Genomic DNA, 24,898 nt, shown 5'->3' on the forward strand with positions numbered 1-24,898 from the left:
AAGATAAGTGACCTACTTCTTTTGGACACGGGATTTAAGAAATGATATTTAAATAAGTTAAAGTGGAGAGAGTAAAGTATGAGTGAGGGAAAAGTAGAGGAGAGAAGAGAGAATAAAGTAAGTGGAGAATAAAGTAAGAGAGATGACTTTTTGCTAAAAATGGAAATAGGTCACTTATAGTGGGACATCCCAAAAAGAAATACAGGTCACTTATCTTGGGACGAAGAAAGTACTATATTTTTACATTATTAATATATTAATAAATCCTTGTTTGCCCACAATATTGTGTCGGTTTTATAATATGATCTATCCTTATTTCATTGATTGGCCTTTTACCTTTGTCCCTTTTTCCAAATCCAAAAAACTCACATTTTCCCAATCCCTTCATTCGCAAAAATCATAAAAAGATAGATTTTGAGATTAAAATATTTATCTTTATTTTTTCCTTGAGGGTTTTTGGTTTTATTTATGGTATTTTCATAATTTACCTTTTATTTTTCCAATTAATACTAGTAGTATAATTTGTTGATGCAAGCTGTAATTTTGTAGTAGTATAGGACTATTGTACTATACTCATGCTCAACAGTCTTTACATTACTCCATCTCTCTCTCTTCTCTCCCTAAATGGATAGTGTTTTCCATCATAATTTAAGCTCCTGCTGCAAATAATTCTCCAAACCAATGTCTCCATTGTTTTGGAGACGTCTAGCTTCATCTCATAACTCCCACGCGTCCTTCTCTCTCTGCACCTCTTCTCCCTCTCACCCAAAATGAAGTTTTTGTAGCATTCCCCCTCTCCAAAACTCTCCCCTTTTCACCTCTCAGCATTACCCCCAATTCAAGAAAAGGGCCACCGAAAAATCCAATCTTGAATCGAAATGTCTCCTCCATCTCTGTGGTGGGCGGCGAAGGAGACACACCGGGGCACGCCGGTGGTGGTGAAGATGGAGAATCCCAACAATTGGTCCATGGTGGAGCTCGAATCCCCCTCCGACGACGACTTCCTCTGCCAAAACGACGCCGTCAAGGGAGGCCGCAACCGCAACGCCAAGCAGCTCACTTGGGTCCTCCTCCTCAGGGCCCACCGCGCCGCCGGCTGCCTCGCCTCCCTCACCTCCGCCGTCCGCCGCCGCGTCGCCTCTGGCCGCACCGACACCCCGGGGAAGTCGAGATTCTTCTCCTGCATCAAGGCCTTCCTGCTTCTGTCGCTCCTCCTTCTCGGTTTTGAGACGGCGGCCTACTTCAAAGGCTGGCATTTCCGGCAGCCGGATCTCCACCTCTACGACGTTAGGGGCGCCTTTGATTGGCTCTACTCCACTTGGGTTTTGATCAGGGTGGAGTATCTCGCTCCGCCGCTGCAGCTCTTGACCACTGTTTGCATAGTCCTCTTCCTTATCCAGAGCTTGGATAGGCTGATTCTCTGCCTGGGTTGCCTCTGGATCAAGCTGAGAAACATTAAACCTCTTGCCAAACATGGCATTGTGGATCTTGAGTCTGGCGATGCTGATGGCTATTTCCCAATGGTGCTAGTTCAGATCCCTATGTGCAATGAGAAAGAGGTATTGCTTTCTTGAATTCTTGAATTTTGGGGGGTTGTTTAGTGAGTTTGGGGTTTTTGGATTGTGATAGGTTTATCAGCAATCTATTGCTGCTGTGTGCAATTTGGAGTGGCCAAAGGGGAGAATGTTGGTTCAAGTATTGGATGATTCGGATGATCCGGTGACGCAGTCGATGATAAAGGAGGATGTGCATAAATGGCAGCAAAATGGTGCCAATATCATATACAGACATAGAGTTATTAGGGATGGGTATAAAGCAGGCAATCTTAAGTCAGCCATGAATTGCAGTTATGTCAAAGATTACGAATTTGTTGCCATTTTCGACGCTGATTTCCAGCCCAATCCCGACTTTCTGATGAGAACCATTCCTCACTTTAAGGTATATTTTGATTTTCCCTACTTTTGAGTGACTAGATTTGGTCTTGATTGAATCTTGAATTGCTTGTGATGTTGAGGGATTTAGTAGTTATTGCATTATGTCATGATGCTTTTGTTTGTAAGTGAAAAGCGTAGTGAATTGTAAGTGAAAAGTGTGGTTTCACTTTGGATTTTGTAGGATAATGAGGAGGTAGGATTGGTTCAGGCAAGGTGGTCATTTGTGAACAGGGAAGAGAATCTGCTTACGCGGTTGCAGCTGATTAATCTGGCTTTTCACTTTGAGGTTGAGCAGCAGGTTAATGGGATTTTCTTGAATTTCTTCGGTTTCAATGGGACTGCTGGTATATGGAGGATAAAGGCGTTGGAGGAGTCGGGCGGGTGGTTGGAGAGGACCACTGTCGAGGATATGGATATTGCTGTTCGCGCTCATCTTCATGGATGGAAGTTCGTTTTCCTCAACGATGTTGAGGTAGTAGCTAATTCAACTGCTGTGGTGATGGTTTTTGGCCCTTTTCTTGCTTTCCTTATGTGTGTTAGTTATGTTGCTTTGTTGAATGTCCAGTGCCAGTGTGAACTGCCCGAGTCGTACGAGGCTTACCGGAAGCAGCAGCACAGATGGCATTCCGGGCCAATGCAGCTCTTCCGCCTCTGTTTGCCTGCCATTATTCGATCAGAGGTATGTCGAAAAGGCTGCCTTTTTATGCAAAAAATGTGTTGGAAGATTTGCTATTGTGAATAGAGGTAATGATATATGTAAGTGAATGTGATTTTGCAGATAAGCATTTTGAAGAAGGCCAATATAATATTCCTATTTTTCCTTCTCAGAAAATTGATACTCCCATTTTACTCATTCACACTTTTCTGCATCATTCTCCCCATGACCATGTTCATCCCAGAGGCGACGCTCCCGTCGTGGGTCGTTTGCTACATACCGGCCACCATGTCGTTTCTCAACATACTCCCGTCTCCAAAGTCGTTCCCATTCATCGTCCCTTACCTCCTCTTCGAGAACACCATGTCCGTGACCAAATTCAATGCCATGATCTCCGGCCTCTTCCAGCTCGGGAGCGCATACGAGTGGGTTGTCACCAAGAAATCGGGGCGCTCCTCCGAGGGCGACCTCATATCCCTTGCCGAGAAGGAGCAGTCCCCCGCACCGCCCCACAGGAACAACTCGGAGCCTAATCTAGACGAGATGCGTGAGGAGATAATGCAGCAGGAGCAGCTCGCGGCTGAAAAGAAGAAAAAGAAGAAGCACAACCGGATTTACACGAAAGAGCTGGCGCTCGCGTTCCTTCTGCTCACAGCTTCGGCGAGAAGCCTTCTGTCGGCTCAAGGTATCCACTTTTACTTCCTGCTCTTCCAAGGGATATCGTTCTTGCTCGTTGGCCTAGATTTGATCGGTGAGCAAGTCGAGTAGGGTGGAAACGTGCCATAGCAATGTAAATCAGTAGGAAAAATCGTCTTTGGATCGGAATGTGGATACTTGAGATTAAGCTTATATTATACGACACGAACTTGGACACGAGAAACCCGTAATTGTGTGGGATGAAAGTCGCCTTCTCCCCTCATCGGGCACGCCTTATAGTAGATGGTGCAGGATGGGATGATCTCTCCTTGAAGGAGAAGTGAAAGGGAAAATAGAGACAGATCACCAGATCCATTGTTAGTTTTCTTGTTTGGATTATTTTGTTTTTTTTCTAGTAGTAAAATTCCTTTGTAAGAAGAATTTGTGTTCACTCACAGCTGAGGGATTTAGGAAAATAGTGATCTGATAAAATATGATTCACTTGTTTAGGTGTGGATGGAGATCCATCTATGTATCTCTCTATCTTACCTCACTTTGTTAGATGGTATATATAATAATAAATCCATTTGTCTTCCAAGAATCTCTCTACCCTTTAACTGTACTCTTTCCACCAAAAAATGTAACTAGTATGTCAGTAGAATAGTTCTCATACATGGGCAAATGGTCGGAAAATTTGTAAGGTTGGTCAAATTGTGGTATGTTGGACCTTCATGGTTTTTTCCGGCAGATATTTTAAATTGTTGGATATATTAAAATTTGACCAAATTTTATGGTTTTCGACAAATTGTCTTAATGAAATGTTAGATATATTTAGTAAATGGAGAAAGTGCCCTATCAAGGATGAGTAGTACTCCCTCCGCCTTCAAAGAATATGCACTTTGGATTGACGGTGTATTAATGCAAAATTGATAGTGGAGAATGAGGCCCACCTCATTAGAGAGAAAAATTTCCGAAATTATAAAGTGCATATTCTTGTGGGACGGACTAAAAAGAAAAAAATGCATATTCTTGTGGGACGAAGAGAGTAGGTTGAAATGGTAATGAAGGGTAAGAAAAGAAAATTTTAAAATATGCATCATGTATTATTTTGAGATTAAGTAATAGCCCTTACTAACAAATCAAACAAGTTTCATAGGTCTCAATCTAACCTAATTTATTAAACGGAACAACACCATGAGAATAATTCTTAACCACTACGATCTACCTTCTGTAACCAGCATTTAATTTGAACATTTGTCGTCATGACAATAAAATTTGGAGTTAAGATGAATAATTAAAGAAGCACCAAAATCAATTAATGCATATTAATGGAAGAAGGGCCTATCCGTTGTGTTGCAGCGAAGCATGGATGAACATTCATTGAACAATATGTTACACTCTGCTGTAATTGTTATGCACCATTAATTATAACCAACCTCTTTTCTTCTTATTTTTTTCCTTTTTAATTCAATTTTCTTTTTTCTAATAGTTGAAATTTATGAATCACGTTGCAAATATCATAGCAAATAAGCACTGTGGAAGTTATTTCACACTCTAGCTATAATAAAGGTATGACAGTAATGTAACATATGTATATACAAGGAAAAAATAAAAAAATTAAATCCTAACTTGTCTCTTATCATATTTGTTGTTTAATGTGTGTGTGTATGAGTCATAGATGAATCAAGTGGTTAATGGAAATGAACGGTTAGCAGATTTAGTGTTGAGACACACATGTGGAAGAATATGACCTTTGTCCTTTAATGAATTTTTTTTTCACAAATAACAACATGCTCCCACATCTATTGACCCTTCAATAGGGACAATCTAACTAACTTTTCCAATTATTTTCTCTTATTCAAAACCTAAACACTAATTTCTTTCATTTTAACAAAAAATAACATGAGAAAAGTTGACTCCTATATACATATATTTATTAAATCATTATTCTACAATTGAATTTGTGTTAATGAGTTGGATCTAGGTGGACTTGGGGTGATTGATCCTACCATCGTCCTACAAGACTGAAAACTCCATTAAATTAGGTCTTTAGACCAGTGCCGATCCAATGGTGTGGTGCTTCACCCCAACCCGTTCACTTACATACTTCGTCCGTCATCTATTGTTATGAACAACCATCGCACTGCATCTACTTTTCAATACCAACAACGACTTTCTTCACTATATCCAACTCCACGAGTTTCATTTTCTAGATCCAACACTGATATCTCATCGCTTAAATGGTCACCCATTGTTCATCTAATTTAAGATAAGTTTCCAAACAGCTAGCTTCACTATATCCAACATGTAAACGTAATAATGTATGTGGATTTTTAAGATTTGTTTGAGTGCAATTTCCCTGTAATTAACAGCTCATACAATACAAGTGAAGCTATGGCTAGGGTATAATTAAGACAATCTTTAAAATCTAGATATAATTGTGACCTCATATGTTTCGTGACCATATTACATATACCTATACCAATAAATAAGGTTGGTGGCGTAACCTACTACTGTCAAAATCATTACTTATTATCACCATCATTAATATAACTGTAATAATTTAAATATTTAAGTTTTATCTTAATTTATTATTGCTGAAATAGTATTTTCTATTCATATACTATATTTTCTTAATTAAGTTGGTTGGCATTGTGAAATTGTTTGGTTTCCATTTTTTTAAAAGGGAATGAGAGCTCAAGAACAACGCGACATATATATAATCATATAAAATCCATAAATTTGATACTATTATTGTCATTATTATTTTTAAATAATATCAAAAAATTTAAAAGTTAGTTGGGTGGATTCAGACATGTTTCAATATTATTATGTGTATTTATTCACTCTTTTCTGCAACTGGGGCGACATGAATGAAGATTTTGTGGAGGTGGACTCTTTAAAAAGCAAGTGTCAAGCAATCAAGACCAAATCAAGAAACGAAAAAAAATCAAGAATTAAATTAATTGGTTTACATGAACTTACATGCCATTATTGTTAGGAATTAGTCCTATAAATAATTGAATGTAAAAGAAGAAAATTATTGAAGTTTAGTATATATATAGTATAAAGTATAATGCAGTCTTAAGATTTTTTCGATGATTTTTGACATTTTAATTCTATATATTTTCTATCACCCAAAAAAAAATAAACCACTAAAATTTCTTATTAGATTAATAAGGGAAATAAGTGAAACGAATATAAATGAAAGCGTAGCTACTAGAAAAATGCAAATTTTGGATCTAGTATATATATAGATCAATAAAATTATTAAAAGGTGCAAATCTCGTGAATCTTTATAATTTGCATGCATGTGACCTAATATTCTAATGAATTAAATAAGGTAGAAAGATTCACATTTTATAGATATCTATATCTATTTTACTAATTAAAGGCATTTTTATACCAATTGATATGGATGTGTCTCTCTCTTTTATCTGCTTTCTTTTGAGGGACTGCTATGTAGCTCTCCATTTTAAAAAGGCCACTTTTTTATCTTAATATTCGATCATGAGAAATCCGCACCATTAATTTCATTACTTTCTTTATTCAAAAAAAACATTGTGAGGCTTGTCTCCTCTTCCAAAGGTCAAAATTAGGATTAATAAATAGTGTGAATTAAAATAGTTAGTATAATGTTAATTCCATTTTTATATAATACTACTATTAATATTAGAATGAAATGAGTTAATGGAATGTGAAATCTATTAGTATCATTTATCATAAAGCGAAACGAGATTGTGTTTGATGGCTCTACTTAGATAAGTTGGTTGAAGGTTAAAATTAATTTAAAAATAAGGTTGCTTCAGAAATTGTGTGGCTTAATGAATCATCAATGTTAGTAGTAATTTTTAGAACGATTCATTAGGCTCACACAGTTTCCCAATCAACAATATTTTAAACGATTTTATTTCAACCAACTTATAAATTTATTTAGAGCCCTTTGATTAGAGTGTCGTATTTAGCCATATGGGCTCATTCCTTTTGATGAAAATTGATGATTGGAAGATGCTATCAAATTAGGGATGACCTCTAATGTCACGCCCGCACTACCTAAGGATAGTATAGTACAGAAATTCGTAATTAAAAGGGAAGGGTTAAGAGAAGTGGGGATGAGAAGTAGAAATGAGCAATAACAAGCACAAACTCAATCTGAAGATTATCAAAATATCACATACTACATCCTGGAATACTTGATTAAAGGTTTATACAGGACCAAAAGATAGAGCTATGATGCAAAATAGGATTAGTAGTTCTAGGTTTCACAGCGGAAGTGAACAACTCAAAAAGAACTTTCTCTCAACACCCTCGCATCACCATTTTTGCAACTCAACCTGCACATTTAGAAATACATACAGGGCTGAGTACAGGAGTACTCAATGAACACAGTGCCGAAAGATACAATTATACATTGAAAGTATTGTCAAGTCATTACAACAACACTCATGGATTTTTACTTAAAAGGCCCGAGCTTGCTAAAATTTTATTTTCCACCGCGGTCTAAGTTCCTTTACCATATCTTAACATTTGTGTACCGAGAAGGTGGCCACCTTCCACGACGGTCACATGACCGGCCAACAGCTCACGGTCCATTTGTGTACACTAGTCTAAGCAAGGTTTGCGGCCTTACTTAAACCCGAATTCGATTATAACATTTTTGGCATAACCAAGGCAGATAGGCATAAATCAATTATGACAGGACAATAACATTTTACGAGCATGAGTTTGGATTTATACCAAAACTCCTCTCGAAATTACTTTGGGATTTTTATCCACATTAGTATGTAGGATAGAAAGCTCACCTTATTCACTTTCCAAGATATTGTGATTTACTCTGTCTCAATGACAATTTCCTTCTGTTTCCTCCCTTTTCAATCAAAATGCAACCCAAGTTTAGCTATGAGGAATATTTTAATCTCAAGATATGCTACTAGTTCTTATCTTTTCATCTTTTATTTTTATATTAATAGTTAAGTTATTAATGCTTTTCGGAAAGAGGCTGGGGCACAACTATTTTTGTAGCAACAAATAAAACTTAAAATGGATTCCTTTAATTCATGCATGCATCTCAACTCTCAATTAAATAGTTGAACGCGCTTAACTATAAAAACTATAAAGGATAGGAATTTTTCATCCCTTCCCGATTTCAGACCCAACGAAGAGAGAGTAGCTCTCTCTCCCGAGAGCCCCTGCTGCCAACCCCCGTTGCCATGGCCGTTGTCGACAACACCTCTCTCTCTCCTAGCAGCCCTATGTTAAGGTTTCACACGTTACAACCGCTGACCCTCTTTTAAATTCTCTGACGCCGCGGAGCATGGACAAGGGACAGTCTCTCCGCCACTCGCCCACGCCTCGCGCCACTGAGCGACGATCAGCCCCAACTGACGCCGTCGCTCCAGCCTCGCCGTCCCACGGACGCGTGGCGGCTCGGTCGCATCAAAATCTTATCGCCGAAACCTTAACATGGAAGACTTCTATTCTCCGTTCCAGCATCATACTATTATTCTCGATAACTTTCTTTTTTATCAAATTTTAAATGTTTAACATAACAATTAACTCTTTGGATAAGTTGGGAGGTTTCTATCTTTATTAGGGACGAAATTCTCATGGGGTTTGCCTGAGCGGTCATCCGAGGTGTTCCCGGAATCTGAGCCGAAACTACTCTTCAAAATGTCCTCTAATTTATGTTGCTAATTAAAAAATCATGGGTTTATCAAGCATGTTGTAGGTATTATTTACTCTTTCAATTCAATTTCTATCTAAGGAATGAATACAAAACAAGAACTACCTTCTTTAAATAAAAATGAAGAGTTACGAAATATACCTTCTTCTCTTTCTAGATTTCTAGGAGTTATAGTATAGTTTGGAAATTTAGACGATGTCTTTTTGGTTTTATTTTAAAAGTGAGGAGATGAGGGACACATACCTATATATATACAAGATTCTAATGTTACACGTAGCTTAGGCCTAGTTGATGTGTATATTATTTGATACCTTAATAAGCATTGCTATAGTTAGATATAATGATGGCTTTTTTTTATTTTTATTATCATCATTATCCTAAATTAATATTTAATGGATGTATAAGTTTGTTATTCCTTCCACTTTTATATTTTATGTGTTTTTTTTATATTGAATACTAGAGTTTATCTAGATTCCCTATTCATCACATTAATCATATTATTGTTCAATTAAAAATATCGACTACTATATTCAACGCTTAACTTTGGCCAACATAATTTTATTTTTATATTTAGTCAAAGTGTTGGTGTATATATATAAAAATATAGAGGTGTGCATATCTAATTAATTTATATTGAATTTCCGAACATGTATATGCGAGAGTTATATTTTCCTTTTTTGGGGTTATTATTATTTTATTTGAGTTAAGCATTTATTATAATTGGTGGCAACAACTTCGACACTAACAAATTACAACGAAACTTTCTACATGGCTCGCCCTGAACTCACAACTTTATCATACAACTGTATAAGGCTTCAAGTTCATAAAACCAAAATTTAGTTTTCGATTATTATTCATATAGTACATATTTAGCCGTCACTTCTTACATTTATAATATCAAAAGTTCGGGTCATCACATCTAATTGGGACGGAGAGAATTTAGTTATTAGTTATAACTTACTTAATATTTTATCACACATCTATAGTTACAACTATAGTTTTCTTTTAACCAAGAATATGCACTTTTGGAGTATCATTTTTCATTTAGAATACATTATCAGTTATCACATTAATTTATTCATGACAACACTAGTTTTATTTACGGTACGAACTAGTATTTTTATTGTAACAATAATCATTTACACAATGTTATAATCTGAAACCACACATATTCAATTAAACTGAGTAATAGCAATAAAGATCCATCCACAAGAAAGATTCTGGTAGTAGGAGTAGTAGTTAATATTGGTGAAAAGATTTTATTTAGAATTAAAATGGTACGTCGTATACCATTACCTAAACTATAGAGAGGAGAAGATAGGCGCAAACCAGGCAAGGTGAGTCCATAATCAACTATAAATATATTGCCGGTGATGTATTGAGAGGAGTCATGGTATCGAACCAACAATGTGATTGCTGGATTTGTTTCTCCAAATGTTTTCAATGGTGCTATCTTCATAGCCACATTATTAAGCCACTTCTTTGCCATCAGACCCTCTGTTATTTCAGACTTAAACAATCCCGGAGATATGGAGTTCACTCTTATTTTGTATTGTCCTAATTCCATGGCCATAACCTGCACAAACGTGTAAATATCAAAATCGTTTCAAATGTATAAGTTGGGTTTATGATCCATCCGTTCAACAATAGATGTCTCTTTTTACTCGCTTGAGTTTTAAAAAATTATTTGACTTTGTAAAAGATAATGGTAGAAAGTTATTAGAATGTGTGTCCTGCCTTTTTGTATGCCCTCAGTTTCTTAAAAAAGTGAATTTTTGAAATGGTAAAGATTTTAATGCAAAATTGGTAAAATAACAGAGATGAAGAGAAAAAATGGATAAAGTAAAAGAGAAAATAAGGAAAAGATAGGAAAATCAGTTTTTGTGGATTGTGAGGGAGGTCAATTTCTTAAAATTGAAAAGTTCTATTTTTAAGAACCAGCATTGATTTTATAATAAATATGAGTGGAGTGAGTTAGTGAAACCTGAAGTCCACTTGCTAAAAATGGTAAAAGTGAAATGAAAAATTTGTAGGCGGATGAATAAATGCGGAAAAATAAGACATTTAATAGCAGCTAGAAATTAGAGTATTACTAATAATTACCTTGGTGATGGCATTAAGGGCAGACTTGGAAGCAACATAAGCAAGACCTCCAAGTGCTAGGCCGCGATCAAGGCCGGCTACGGAGGAGATGTTGATGATGGAGCCACCACGTCCGGTGTCGCGCATTCGGCGGCAAACGTACTTGGACACCAGCCATGCTCCCTTCACATTTGTCCTAAATAAATCATTCCATTCAACCTCACTCAACTCTAGTGGGGTATGCAACACTCCTGTTACAAATCCAATTCCATATCTATATTATTTATCGTTTAATAAAACAAAACATGACAAGAACACACGGATTACTGCACTTATAAATTATATAGTACTCTTATACCAGCATTGTTGATCAAAGCATCGATCCTTCCAAACGCATCCCAGGCCTTGTTCACCGCGGCTTCAATGGCGTCCCCGCTAGCTTTCACGTCCAGCTCCACGGCCACGGCTCTCCCCCTGCCGATCTCGTCGCAGAGTGATTTCAAGCGGTCGATTCGCCTCGCGGCAGCTACGACCAAGCAGTACTCGCGTCCCAGTCCGGACGATGCACCCGTCACCAGCACCACTTTGTCTCTCAGCTCCTCCATCCTCACCTCCCTTTCTATCAAATTAATCTTCCACGAATGCGCGTTACACTATCAACTCTTATTCCTTTTATTTTGTAAATTCTAATTAACTATGGCTTTAGTAAATTAAATAAAATAGTACTACTACTTGTAATCAATGCCCGTGTCCCTCCACGTTGAGTATTAATTTATGGTTCAATCAATCGTATATATCAATTTATGGTTCAGTACGGATATTAGCCAGTGTGTATAGTACTCCCCCGTCCCACTCCCTTTTTTCTTACCTTTCACCTTTCTTACTTTACTCACGTCATTTGAAATATAAAATAAAATTGCAAAAGAGATGAGCTTCTGGCAGTCAGTGGGTTAAAACTCCTCTAATGGGCTACTGCGTACCCTGATTGAAAATCCTCACATGATGTCGGGCCGCAGTGTGAGGACCTGCAAAGTGACGGAATCGCCTTTTTTGCTGCAACAAAATAAAATTACATAAAATCTTGTACCGCTCAAGAAAGGGGAACGAAGGGAGTAGTTTTTTTTTAAGCTTTATATAATCTATTTTAAGTTTATAATATGTCAGAAAATACAGTTCCAAGTTATGATGGTTTTAAATATATATCACTCACAATGTCATCCGTTGCTAACTTTCATAAATTGATAACTTTTTTAAATTGCTTACTCATCAACACGTAATTAAAAATGTCAACACAATGACATTGAAATGCCAACATAAAAATAAACTGTGTTGACATTGATATTTAAAATGTCAACACAAATTTGTGTTGACATTTTTAACATTGCGTTGATGAGTTAGCAATTTTAAAAAAAATTCGCATTATAAAGCACCATTACTCACATTGTAAAAATATTACTCACATGCCCTAATTTTTCAACGTCAATAAATTGAGCCAGAAAAGTTGGTCTTACAAATGGATCCAAATTACCTAACAAATATTTGAAGATGTGGACTGAATAATACTTCGATCCCTCCTAAAAAAATAGACAAACTTGTAAATGACACGAATTTTAACGTGTAATTGGTAAAATAGGAGAGATGAGAAAAAACTAAAAAGTGTGTGAGAGAGAAGATATAGTTGGACATAATGTTAGTGGATTGTGGGATCCACATTATTAGTTATGTATAATTGGTTAAAACTTTTTTATATTTAGACTTGGTCTAATTTTGAGGAACGGGCAATATGGTAAATTAGCCTTTTTTTTAAGACGGAGAGAGTATTAATTTATTAGTATGAAATTAGAATTAGTTACTATTCGTTAAATAATTTAATGATGAAAGTTGTATATACAGCTTGGAGGGAGATCTTTCATATCTTTCGAGATCTACCCTACAATAAGCCAAAAGAGTAGTACTCCCTCTGTCTGTCATTAAGAGTCTCATTTGAATTTTGCACGGGTTTTATGAAATATAATGAAAAGTGGATGAAAAAAATAGTGAAATGTGAGACCAATCTTTATGTACTTTCTTCGTCCACGAAAAATAGAGCTATTCCATTTCTATCTCTCATTTTAGAAAAATGATAATACCTCCGTCCCGCTTTAGCAGTCCCATTGACTTTTCTGCCTTCTTTTTGTAAAAATAATAAAAAATAGTTAAAGTAGAGAAATAATAAAGTAAGTGAGACAATAATGTAGATAAGACTCTTCTATATATTATTCTCTCTCTTAATTTACCATTTCTCTTCTTTAACTATTTTTTATCATTTTTATAAAAAGAGGGTAGAAAAGTCAATGGGACTGCTAAAGCGGGACGGAGGGAGTACTAGTTAAAGTGGAGAGAAAGAAAAGTAAGAGAGAGAATAATATAGACAAAAGACTTCTATATATTATTCTCTATCTTACTTTTCTTTCTATCCACTTTAACTATTTATTATCATTTCTCTAAAATGAGTGATAAAAATGGAATAACCCTATTTTTCGCGGACGGAGAGAGAATGTGAATGAGTTAATGAAAAGTGAGATGTACCTATCATTTATAGTAAAAGTGAATCAAGACTCCTAACGACGGACATATGGAGTAGGAGTATAATTTAGATGGAAAGGTAAATATGGTGTCCTACTAATTTACAGGTGTGACCGATTTTAAAAAATTGATGACTAAATTTAAACTTTTTATATAAAAGAACTTACATGTTAAAAATATGATGACTAAATATATGGTCTGTTAGTTTATTTTTGTGAAAATCAAGATTTGTTTTGGAGAATATAGTTATAACTACACTTTTCTCTATACCAATATCATATGGGACATATATATAATGTAGACTTGGTTTCTTAAAATTAGGTGGCCAAATCAATCCAACAGATTAGGCATGGCAAATCAGATACTGGCATATTATGAGAATAAATATACAAATAAATATGCTATAAACAGGCAAAGCCAGGAGCCATTTTATCGATCAATTTCCTAATCAAAAAATGAAATCGAAAAGAGTTGCTACCATCATATTGTTTGCTGTTTATGTTGGACTCATATGCATGTCTCTCATCTCAAGCTCTGAAGGCAAGTGTGTTTATATATCAATATTTTATTTTCTTTTATTATAATGAATTATTTATGCATATATGAACTATTTAACATTTTTTATTTGTGATTTTCAGCTGCAGGACGTGAGAAAGAAACATGGATTCTTCAAGGGCCATGCTCAAAATATCCAAATTGCAATGATCATTGTGTTAAATCAGGATATGCAAAATATGGAGGAAAATGTGTTAGACTTATTCCTGATAAAAGTGATCCCATAGTTTGTGTATGCATAGGGAAAAATTAGATACTGTTAATTCCATTTTAAGTTGGAATACTAGTTTGTATTATGATAATTATAATAATAGATTTTATTTTTTTTTTTGTTTTTTACCCTTTTTCAGTTCAATTTATGGTTTTCAGGCATAAGTATATCTTGAGAGTTGAATAAATGTTAATATCTGTCAAATAGTTCAGATTAGGGAGATCACAATTTGGTTTCCTTCGTTTGTATGATGATGAAAACAAAATAAATGAAACATTGCTTCTAAACAGAAGCAGTTTCACCCAAATATCAAATATCCATAAATGAGAACAATTCACCAAGAAAGCAATGCTCCATAGCCACTTAGAGGAGTCGATTCGTCTACAAAATATTCTCTAATCCTTTCTATAATTCGATTCTAAACTGGCAAAAATTACCAAGCATTCCATCTAAGATATTTGAGTATGCTTATTAATTCCTTTATGATACGATTATTGCCTGCTACAACGAAATGAAGCATGTCGACTATAATTACATTACAAACTCATCGACCAAATTCTTGATCATGGCTCTGCTTAGAAGCGGTTCAAATGGAATATACTGCAGTAGATCTCATCGTGGCGAATCTAATTTACATTGTATATCAAATGTAGAGATGCTTGAATACGTACACATCGGAGAAAACTGCAACGGGAAGCAGTAAGAGTCCTCAAGATCACCTACTGGGGCCGTTGATTTTTTCTTTCGGACTTGATGGCCTCATAAGACACCATAACTTCCTTGAATTTTGTTTCAGCGTAATCTGTGGAAAATGTGCGCATCAGAAAGTTAGTGCAATTGATAGATAGGTAAGAGATACTATTAAAACAATTTGCATGGATATCTGCAGTTGATATACAACCTTTGTTGTCCTGATTCTGGTCTGGATGGAACTCCTTTGCCTTTGTTCTGAAGGCCGACTGCAAATGATGAAGGTATTAGGCAAAGAAGCCGACAACAAAATGACCAGCAGAGAAATGCTTTAATGCCATTCCTAGGTGGACTATAGCAACATCTACGTTACATAGACATCTAAATGACCAGCATAGATATCATCGTATCAACAACAGAGATATGCTGTAATACTGTTCTTAGGTGGACTATAGCAACATCTACGTTACATAGACATCATAGTAGAAGAATTATGGAAATCTACATGGATAAGAATTAGATTCAGCATCTCATTCAAAGCGACACATCTTCCCTTTTTGGAATATCTAACTCAAAATGACATACTATTTCTAAAAATAGAAACAAACTAAACAACACTGTATAAATTCTCATGCAGAAATGTTTCGGTTCGAATGGGACGGAGGGAGAACTAGATACAAGAAATACCTTTATCTCTTCATCTGTGTAGGGCTTGGTCCTCCGCCTGAAAAAAAAAATAAAGACATGAAGGGGTCAATTGCAAGTGTTATTCATCAAATCTCATTCAGCCCCTACTTTTTTAGTACAGAAAGAAAAGCAACAACTGGAATGGGAGAGTCAGACTCGCAAAGAGGACCTCACTTTATTTTCTCATTTCAAACCATGCATATTTAAACAAAGCTTATAAGACAATCAATGTGCGTCACTGATAAAGATGGCACAGAAAACACCATAATCCATGAAAAATTATTTCCTTCATTAAGAAGTGGACCTCCCTTGAGCAGTCACATGGTTTGTAGACATTTCAGGAGTAGGAAAACTATCAATGATACTCTATTTTCTCACTGTTACTAAATGCATGGCTGCAATGTTATACCTGTCAAGGCCAAGGACAGAGTAATGATGTGATAATGAAACATTTGTGCTGGCCCGAGGGTTGTTCTCCCTAAAATTGCTCTGTTGTTCTCTGTACGAAGCTTCTGCTTTCCAGTACCAATCATTCCTCTGAAAATGCTGATGATATGTACCTGAATCATGTTCGTTCCATCTCTCATAACCCCTTCTGAATTTATTTCTCTCTCTATTGAATACGCTTTGCATCCTACGAATACGCTCCTATAAAAATCATCAATACAATAACTATGTCAGATTACACAGAATACTTACTTACACAAGCAAAGTACATATCAAAGAGTAAACCAGCCAGGCAGGAAAATAAAAAGTATCCTTCAGAAAGTTACAATTCACTTAATTGGTTAGACTAAGAACAAGCTATATATATCAGTTGCTATTCAATTCAGCAAAAAGATGTACAACAATGTCTATGGGATGTTCAAAATAGAAAATCAATAGAAAATCTCACCACTCTCTCCATTTCTTCTTCATATTCTTCTTGCATACGACGGTTATATCTTTTCCATGCTTCCTCTTTTAAATTAGATCGAAAAGAACGCCTGTTCTTCCATGCTGATTGAGAACTGCTCAACTTTTCGCAAACCAATAACATTGAATGTTAGTAGATGTTAAGGGCTGTCTTATCCAGAAGGTAATATGCGACTAACTGGAAGAGTATTTCTTATTTACTACAAATAAAATTCGAAATAATGGAAAACAATGACTACCTGACTATAAACCCAATCAGCTGTCCTTCGCAATTGAGTGACCTGCAAGTTTTTTTATCAGGGAATCATGATATGTTCTGAAGCACATAGATATGCTGACAAAAAAAAATCATAAATTGCCAACTTTCACCATCATATGGGCCTTCTAGAAAACAAAAGCTAATGTTTTTTCTAGACAATGTTCAATAGGAATAACATTTAAAATAATTGCTTCTATTTCATGAAATCTCATATAAAACTGAATTCTACCATGTTCCTTTGAGAATGATATTTCTCAATCATACTATCATAGATTTTCAAGACTTAGTATCATGGTTGCAAGCACAATCTTATAGATCATGGACAAAATAATATAGCCTCAAAGAACCAAGTTTCAGGATATTTGTTGCCTACAGAAGAAACAAGCGTACAAAAGAACTACAATAGCTCCCAGTACCTTGTAAGCAAGCAAGGCAAAGCATAACAAAGTAAGCAAGAAACCAAACAGCATGGATGGTGGGGGATTCTAACTCATCACTATCCCTATCGTTGTTATAAACCGAACAGGTTAGGGGTGTAGCCTGAGTCTACCAGAGAGGAGGTCAGGGGTTAGACTCCTTCACCATCCTTTACCTTCTGAACTCTGTACTTGTCCCTTACCAGTTGTGCTCTTAAAGGATGACACGATATTATTATATTGGTTATTGCATACCAAGAAGGCCATGAGAGATCATTAGTCCATCAAATATCTATTAGCATATCTAGCAGTATGCAGAACTACTAAATCTATCTTCTAACCAAAATCCCATAACAGGGTTCTACTTCTAAGTTCTAACTTTACACGCGTAAACTTAAAACTTTGCAAAGTAGAGTGAGACGTGCCATCACGAATCCCCCAAATTCAATCTTTTTAATAGATATACATTAATCCTAAACCTGTATGCTAGCTCACTAATCAGGTAGTATTTGGTCTACTATCAGAAACCAGTATGCTAGCTCCTTCTATTTCTCCATGTCATACGCCTAACACCATAATCAATGTAGAAGTTGTACACCAAAAAGAGTTCCAATATTTCATAAAATAACAAAATTTTACTAGTGACCTAAAATATTCAACAGCATACATCCAATTCATCGCTACAAACGCATTAAAAAACTTCACCCCATTTGCAATGAAGTAGCGTTCCAACGTCCGTACAGAAAACTAAAATCAAACACCATAGAATCAAACAATCGGATCAAAGTTTCAAAATTTCTAAAAGCCGATAACTAAAGCAACAGCTACCGATGCGATTCTCAAATTAACGAACACAAAAAAAATTTGGAAGAAACGCAATAAACTTACGGCTAATGTGGTGACGGTGGCTCCGATTAATCCAAAAACTACAATCCCCCATAGCTTCATGTCCCCATCTTTATCCTGATAGGCTCTGTTTTGTTGCTGCCAGGGATAATCATCCTTGTTCCGTTTATCCCCCTCCTCTTTGCTCATTTTGCGTCGTAATTATTCGATTTGGATTCGGTAATAGCTCAATGTATAGAAACAATTGAGGGTTTTGAAGCTCCGATTGATTGAATCCACAAAATTACAACCATTTAAACCTTTCCCTTCCTTTTTCAACAAACCGTCTTCGAATTTTTATGAACACGACTTTCTCCTCTCGTATAATTAGAATCTCAATTTTAGTTTAATTTCAGTAAATAACATTTTGATATCTACTTTACACAAAAAAAATTGATATCTATGATTCTATGGGATTTTATAATTTTGATTAATTGAAAATTATTTTTGAAATATTAATTAAACGTCACGAAAAAAATCTAAGATCAATAAACTCTATTAAAATCTAGTATTATTAGTAAGACAGAATGCGTCTTAATATTAATATTATAATTAATATTTAGAAATTCTATAACTTTGGGAGAACTATCACACAAGAACAAGTAGCGAATGGAAAAATGAAAGCTAATAGTAAAAAATACATGAACAATATTAGGTTAATAGTATAAGTTTTTACTATCAATTTTGGAATATTATGAAAACAATACATAAACATACTATGTAGTTAATTCTCTACAACCAAGTAGTATTATGTCAAAACTAAACTATATATGACGTGTCAGTGATAATTTCAAATAACGTGGGGATGGCATAATAATATTAGTATTGAAATGATAGATTAACACTTTAAACGATATCCGTTTTTAGTGATTAACTTATACTCCCTCCGTCCCAAATTTATAGTAACATTTTTCCATAAAAGTTCGTCCCATATTTGGAGTAACATTTAAAATTTACCATATTTGCACATAAAATTTTACCCCATTATTTACTAAAATTACACTCAAATATTATTATCTACATTAAAATAAATCAAAACAAAAATAACAAACCAAATAGTCAAAAAGGGACCTACAAACTCAGTTAATTTATTATACACTCCATCATCTCACTTCATTTATTACACACTTCATCATCTCACTCCACCAACTCACTTCATTTATTACACAATCCACATCTCACTTCATTAATTACACATTACACCAATTCCTTAAAACCCGTGCCATAACTAAATGCTACTACAAATGTGGGACGGAGGGAGTATCACGCATGCTATACACGGATTAATATATTTTTAATATAAAATTTTAAATTAATTAAACAAAATTAGAATTAATATTAACAATGAACAATATGAACAATTTTAGTTATATGAGAATCACAAATCTATACAAACCAACATTAAAGCATAATAAATTTGGCATAATAAATTTGGAACAAATCAGATACTTTTTAATTTTAAATTAATTAAATAATATTAAAATCAATATTAACAATGAACAATATGAGTAACCATTTTTAGTTATATGAGAATAAAAAATCTATACAAATCAACATTGAAGCACATAAAATTGGAATAGGAAGACAAAATTCTATCACAATTCCTTGTATTAGAATTTTTTGGTGGTATGGTAGCACCGTTTTTCATTTCTAGATTTCATAAGATCGATGTGGCACAAAGACAAGGTAACGAATAACTTCACAATCATGACAAAATAGCTGAGAAACCATGCTATCATGATATTTCTCCTCCTTGCATATAAATTTTGTCATTCCTTCACTCATTCTCATGGTAATATTCTCAATTGCCTCTTGATAATTGTAAATGAGAACAGTAATTACCATCCATGCAACAATATAAGAAGCAAATCTTTTTTACGCAGTTATGTGGAAATTGGTTTCAACTACCAAAATAGTAACATGAGAAATCTATTCTTTTAACATTACATAAAAAATTGCTAGTTAAAAAAAATACCTTTTCCCAAGCTCCAAAAAAGCAACAGAAACATGATGAAACTCATCCATGAGAACTTTGTAATCCTTTGTACCACCTGCCAATGAAAAATCAGATTTGTAACTATATTCACACGTTATAAAAACTTAGGGCTCGTCTGGTAGCCTGAAAATACCGTGAAACCAAAATCTTACACTCCTATTCCACCGTTTGGTACGCTGAACACCAAACGGCCGACCCGGAATAAAGCAGCTGGGTTCAGGCTTATACATACTACAATCAGCGCAAGAGTGTTAACTCTATCAAGGTGAGAAGTGGTATTAGTTTTCGGCTTCCGCCGATTGCACTGAAAGGAAGCGTATTGTACCCAATTTGCCCTTTGAAGCCATTAATTACTTGCGTTTTGTGAACCGTTGCAGGTGAAATTGGGTTGTCGCTGGTGTGCAAGTATAAACTCGGCGGCGTCGGACTCTTTTCAATTCTGGTGTCGGACTCTTTTCTATTCTGGTTCTTTCGCACTAACTTCGTCTGGGTATGCTGAATTGTCGATTTTTGCCTTCGATCTGTTGGTTGTGAATGTGAATTTGGTGTTGATGTTTGAAATTGAATCCGATTTGAACAAATTTTGTCTCTGCATCTGTCGCTTTCCAATTTGCACAGCTGAATTTTAGTGTTTTCAAGCCCGATCTATTGGCGAATGATTTAAATATGCGAATTGTGTGGACTTTTTATGTTGGATTCTTTCTGGATTGCATAGTCTAGATTTTTCCAAGTCTAGATTGCAGAGTTTATCTCGTACAACATCCTCCATTGTTAATCAATTTTAGGATAGGTTTGTTGCCGTTCCGTGCTGTCGTTTTAGTTCGAATTTCTGTGGATTGCTTAGTGTTGGCGATTAGATTAGAAAAATGTTATTTTGGCATAGTTCGTTGCTTATGTTCTTTGAGGAAAGTTTGAAAATTTGTAGTTATTTCTAATTTTTCTATGTGATTTCGCTTTGTAGTTATCCGAGCTTGGGTGGATAATAGTCTGGCATCTCTTGATCAGAACATGAGCTTGGAGCAAAATAGCCGGAGGGAGAAAAGAGAAGGTGGAGAGGAAGCATTTCAGAGACGACAATGGTAGGATGATGAAGGGGGTTAACATATACCACAACTTGTGCAGGAAATCTAGGATAAGCTTTCCAAGGGATCTGTTGAGAGCATTATATGTTATGACATGGTTCGAAGGTCTGCACCCTTATGGTCATGCTTAAGCTACTATTCATTTTTTCACCTGAATTGCATAAAGAAATGGGCAAGAGCTACAACTTCTGTTGATTTGTTGGCTGAGAAAAATCAGGGTACTAATTGGCATTGTCCTGGATGCCAATCAATGCAACTTATGTCGACTAAGGAGATTCGATACATCTGCTTTTGTGGCAAGAGACCAGATCCAACTTCAAATTTATATTTGACTCCATATTCTTGTGGAGAGCCTTGCAGTAAACCACTCAAAAGGGAGCTTCCTGGTAGTGGCATGAGTGATGAGGATATATGTCCTCATGTTTGTGTACTACAGTGCCATCCCTGGGCCTTGCCCTCCATGTAAGGCCTTTGCTCCTCTTCGTAGGTGCCCTTGTGGGAAGCAAGTTATCACCACAAGATGCTTCGATCAAAAGTCTGTTCTCACTTGTGGGAAGAGATGTGAAAAGCTTCTTGACTATGGTCGGCATCGCTGCGAAAGCGTCTGTCATGTAGGGCTATATATGCGATCCTTGCCAGGCCCTTGTTAATGCTTCTTGTTTATGTAGGAAAAGGGTTGAGGTTCTTCTTTGTGGAGATATGGCTGTCAAGGGAGAAATCAATGACCAAGATGGTTTATTCTCATGCAACTTATCTTGTGAGAATAAATTGAATTGTGGAAACCATGTTTGCCAATAAGTCCGTCATCCAGGTCCATGCGGGGAATGTGAGATGCTGTCAGGAAAGATTAAAGCATGCTGCTGTGGTAAGACTAGCTTAAATGAGGAACAAAAAAGTTGTTTGGATCTGATTCCTACTTGTACACATAATTGTGGCAACACATTGCCTTGCAAGCTGTATAACTGTCAGAGTGTGTGCCATTCAGGGATGTGTCCTCCCTGCCTCAACCAAACAACCCAAATTTGGCGGGAGTTAATCACAATTTACCGCCTAATTTTGGCACCAAATTTTGGTTCAGCGCTGCAAATGTGCTTGCTTACGATGGAGAGGGTAGTTTAGTCCATATGAATTTTGTTTCCTACACTCACTGCCTCAACCAAACAACCCATAAAAGCCCAATCAGCCAATTTGGGTTGAACCAAACAATGTAAAAGTCTATTAGCCAATTTAGGAATGCCCACTATCATTGAGATCATGTTAATATTAGTGTGGGCTACCAAACGGGCCCTTATAGTCTGATATTTATTTCGAGCCTAAGATGGTAACTGAAAAAATAGAAAGAAGTTATAAAATGAAAAACTCAAATGAGAAATGTCATTCTGAGTTGTATATGTGAGAATGAAATGCCTTCAAAATAGTTTAACTTCTGATGCTATGCTTGTATCATCCTCTGTCAAATTAACAAAATGCAGAATATAGTAACCTAAAAATACACGACGAGTGGCAATCGACATGGACAAATAAAATTGCATCCTTAAATAGTTAAGATTTGTAAGACCGATATATCCAGAAAGATCAAAAGGGGGCAAATGCATAAAGCTTGCTTAGACCGAATTACTATGGATGATAATCACCCATTAACTCTCTATTAACTTTAAATAACTCTCCACTAACTTCAAATAACCAGAAAGATCAAAAGGAGGCGAATGCATAAAGCTTGCTTAGACCGAATTACTATGGATAATAATCACCCATTAACTCCCTATTAACTCTAAATAACTCTCCACTAACTTCAAATAATTACCCACTAATCTAACCACAAGTAACCGTATTTATTTAAATAATAATATGAATATTTCCCTAAATACCCCCAAAACTCTCCTTTTAAACGCACGAAGAGTGGCAATCGGCATGGACAAATAAAATTGCATTCTTAATAGTTAAGATTTGTAAGACTGGTATATCCAGAAAGATCAAAAGGGGGCAAATGCATAAAGCTTGCTTAGACCGAATTACTATGGATTAGGGGTGGCAAATCGTGCGTGTCGGGTCGTTATCATGTCGACACGATCACGACACGAACACGACCTGTTAAGAAAACCCCGAACACGAACACGACCTGCTACCCTCAGACACGAACACGATACGAACCCATTAACGACATGAACCAATTCGGGTCAACACGACACGATAACAACACGTATTGGAAAGTTAAGTATTGAAAAATGAAAATAATAAGAATTAATAATATTAAAATATTATATGTTAATGGATAACACGAACACGACACGAACACGTATTGTTAACGGATAACACGAACTCGACACGAACACGACACGAATTTTTCGCGTCCTTAACAGGTCGACCCGATAAGGACACAAACCCAATAAACTCTGACCCAAACCCATTAATTTCGTGTCAGTTCGTGTCGTGTCAAAAATTGTCAGCCCTATTATGGATGATAATCACCCATTAACTCTCTATTAACTTTAAATAACTCTCCACTAACTTCAAATAACCAGAAAGATCAAAAGGGGGCAAATTCATAAAGCTTGCTTAGAGCATCCGCAGCGGTTGCATTTTGCCGTCCGTCCGTGCCAGCGGCACGGTGCTGCTCTTAGCTAAGAGCACGTCCGTGACGCTGAGCAGCCATACGTGGCACGCTCTGATTGGCCAACGGCATTGACGTTGGCAAATTCGATTTTTTTTTAAAAAAAATGCATAAATAATTCAAAATAATACCAAAAAATAAAAAAAAATATTTTTGGATTCCCAAAAAAATAGAGCCGTTTATAGACGCTTTTTTGGATTTTTGTGATTTTTGTTTTTTTAATCCCAAAATCATCTATAAATACACACATTCATCATCCACTTTTCACATCAAATTATCTCTCATTCATACTTTTTCATACTAATCATCTACATCTTCCTCTCTCACCCAAACTCTCTCTCAAAAATTCAAAAATTGATTTCACCAATCTCATTGCGGAAGCGGAGCGCGAAGAATAAGAATATTATGAACAATATCGTGCCGCCTATGAAGCCTATGTCGCCGCCAATACCCCCGCCCCTCCTCCTCAACCAACTAGAGCAAAACGTCGCTATATCCCTCGTGATCGAGAGGGAGCCCATGAAAGGCTCGTTGCCGACTATTTTTCCGACCAGCCGCGGTATCCAGAAGATTACTTTCGGCGCCGTTTTCGCATGTCAAAACGGTTGTTTATGCGTATTGTCCAGAAGATTACTTTCGGCGCCGTTTTCGCATGTCAAAACGGTTGTTTATGCGTATTGTCAACACATTGTCCACCCGCGTTGAATATTTTCAAGAAGGTGCAGACGCAACCGGTCGGCAAAGTCTCACGGCGTTGCAAAAGTGTACTTGTGCCATCCGACAACTTGCTACTGGGCAAACGGCTGACCTCTTCGACGAGTATTTGCATGTCGGTGAGTCAACTGGAATCCTATGCCTCAAGAATTTTTGCGATGGCGTTCGTTCTGCTTTCGGCGAGGAATTCCTTCGGGCATCCACCACCGACGATTGTCAACGGTTGCTTCGTCTTCACGAAACAATCCACGGTTTTCCCGGTATGCTAGGCAGCATTGACTGCATGCATTGAAAGTGGAAGAATTGCCCGACTGCTTGGAGG

The 24,898-nt window shown here is 36.2% G+C and overlaps 3 protein-coding genes across 3 annotated transcripts; 1 reads left to right on the forward strand and 2 right to left on the reverse strand.

The window, feature by feature from the left end:
- The first annotated feature begins 589 nt into the window (after positions 1 to 589).
- Positions 590 to 3,823, forward strand: LOC125222245 (probable xyloglucan glycosyltransferase 12). Its single transcript, XM_048124757.1, has 5 exons — positions 590 to 1,559; positions 1,630 to 1,938; positions 2,116 to 2,406; positions 2,500 to 2,613; positions 2,713 to 3,823. Exons 1-5 carry the CDS (start codon positions 879 to 881, stop codon positions 3,355 to 3,357), a joined length of 2,040 nt encoding a protein of 679 aa, XP_047980714.1. The 5' UTR covers positions 590 to 878; the 3' UTR covers positions 3,358 to 3,823.
- Positions 3,824 to 7,358: 3,535 nt separating this feature from the next.
- Positions 7,359 to 11,612, reverse strand: LOC125185153 (3-oxoacyl-[acyl-carrier-protein] reductase FabG-like). Its single transcript, XM_048081644.1, has 4 exons — positions 11,349 to 11,612; positions 11,012 to 11,241; positions 10,205 to 10,484; positions 7,359 to 7,559 (listed from the first exon to the last, which is right to left on the reverse strand). Exons 1-4 carry the CDS (start codon positions 11,593 to 11,595, stop codon positions 7,555 to 7,557), a joined length of 762 nt encoding a protein of 253 aa, XP_047937601.1. The 5' UTR covers positions 11,596 to 11,612; the 3' UTR covers positions 7,359 to 7,554.
- Positions 11,613 to 14,641: 3,029 nt separating this feature from the next.
- On the reverse strand, positions 14,642 to 18,487 carry LOC125218479. Its single transcript, XM_048120154.1, has 7 exons — positions 18,177 to 18,487; positions 16,853 to 16,894; positions 16,594 to 16,716; positions 16,108 to 16,346; positions 15,699 to 15,735; positions 15,223 to 15,280; positions 14,642 to 15,123 (listed from the first exon to the last, which is right to left on the reverse strand). Exons 1-7 carry the CDS (start codon positions 18,321 to 18,323, stop codon positions 15,041 to 15,043), a joined length of 729 nt encoding a protein of 242 aa, XP_047976111.1. The 5' UTR covers positions 18,324 to 18,487; the 3' UTR covers positions 14,642 to 15,040.
- Between the last annotated feature and the right edge of the window lie 6,411 nt (positions 18,488 to 24,898).

This window comes from Salvia hispanica, chromosome 4 (assembly GCF_023119035.1).
Source record: "Salvia hispanica cultivar TCC Black 2014 chromosome 4, UniMelb_Shisp_WGS_1.0, whole genome shotgun sequence".
In the NCBI taxonomy this organism is placed as follows: Eukaryota; Viridiplantae; Streptophyta; class Magnoliopsida; order Lamiales; family Lamiaceae; genus Salvia; species Salvia hispanica.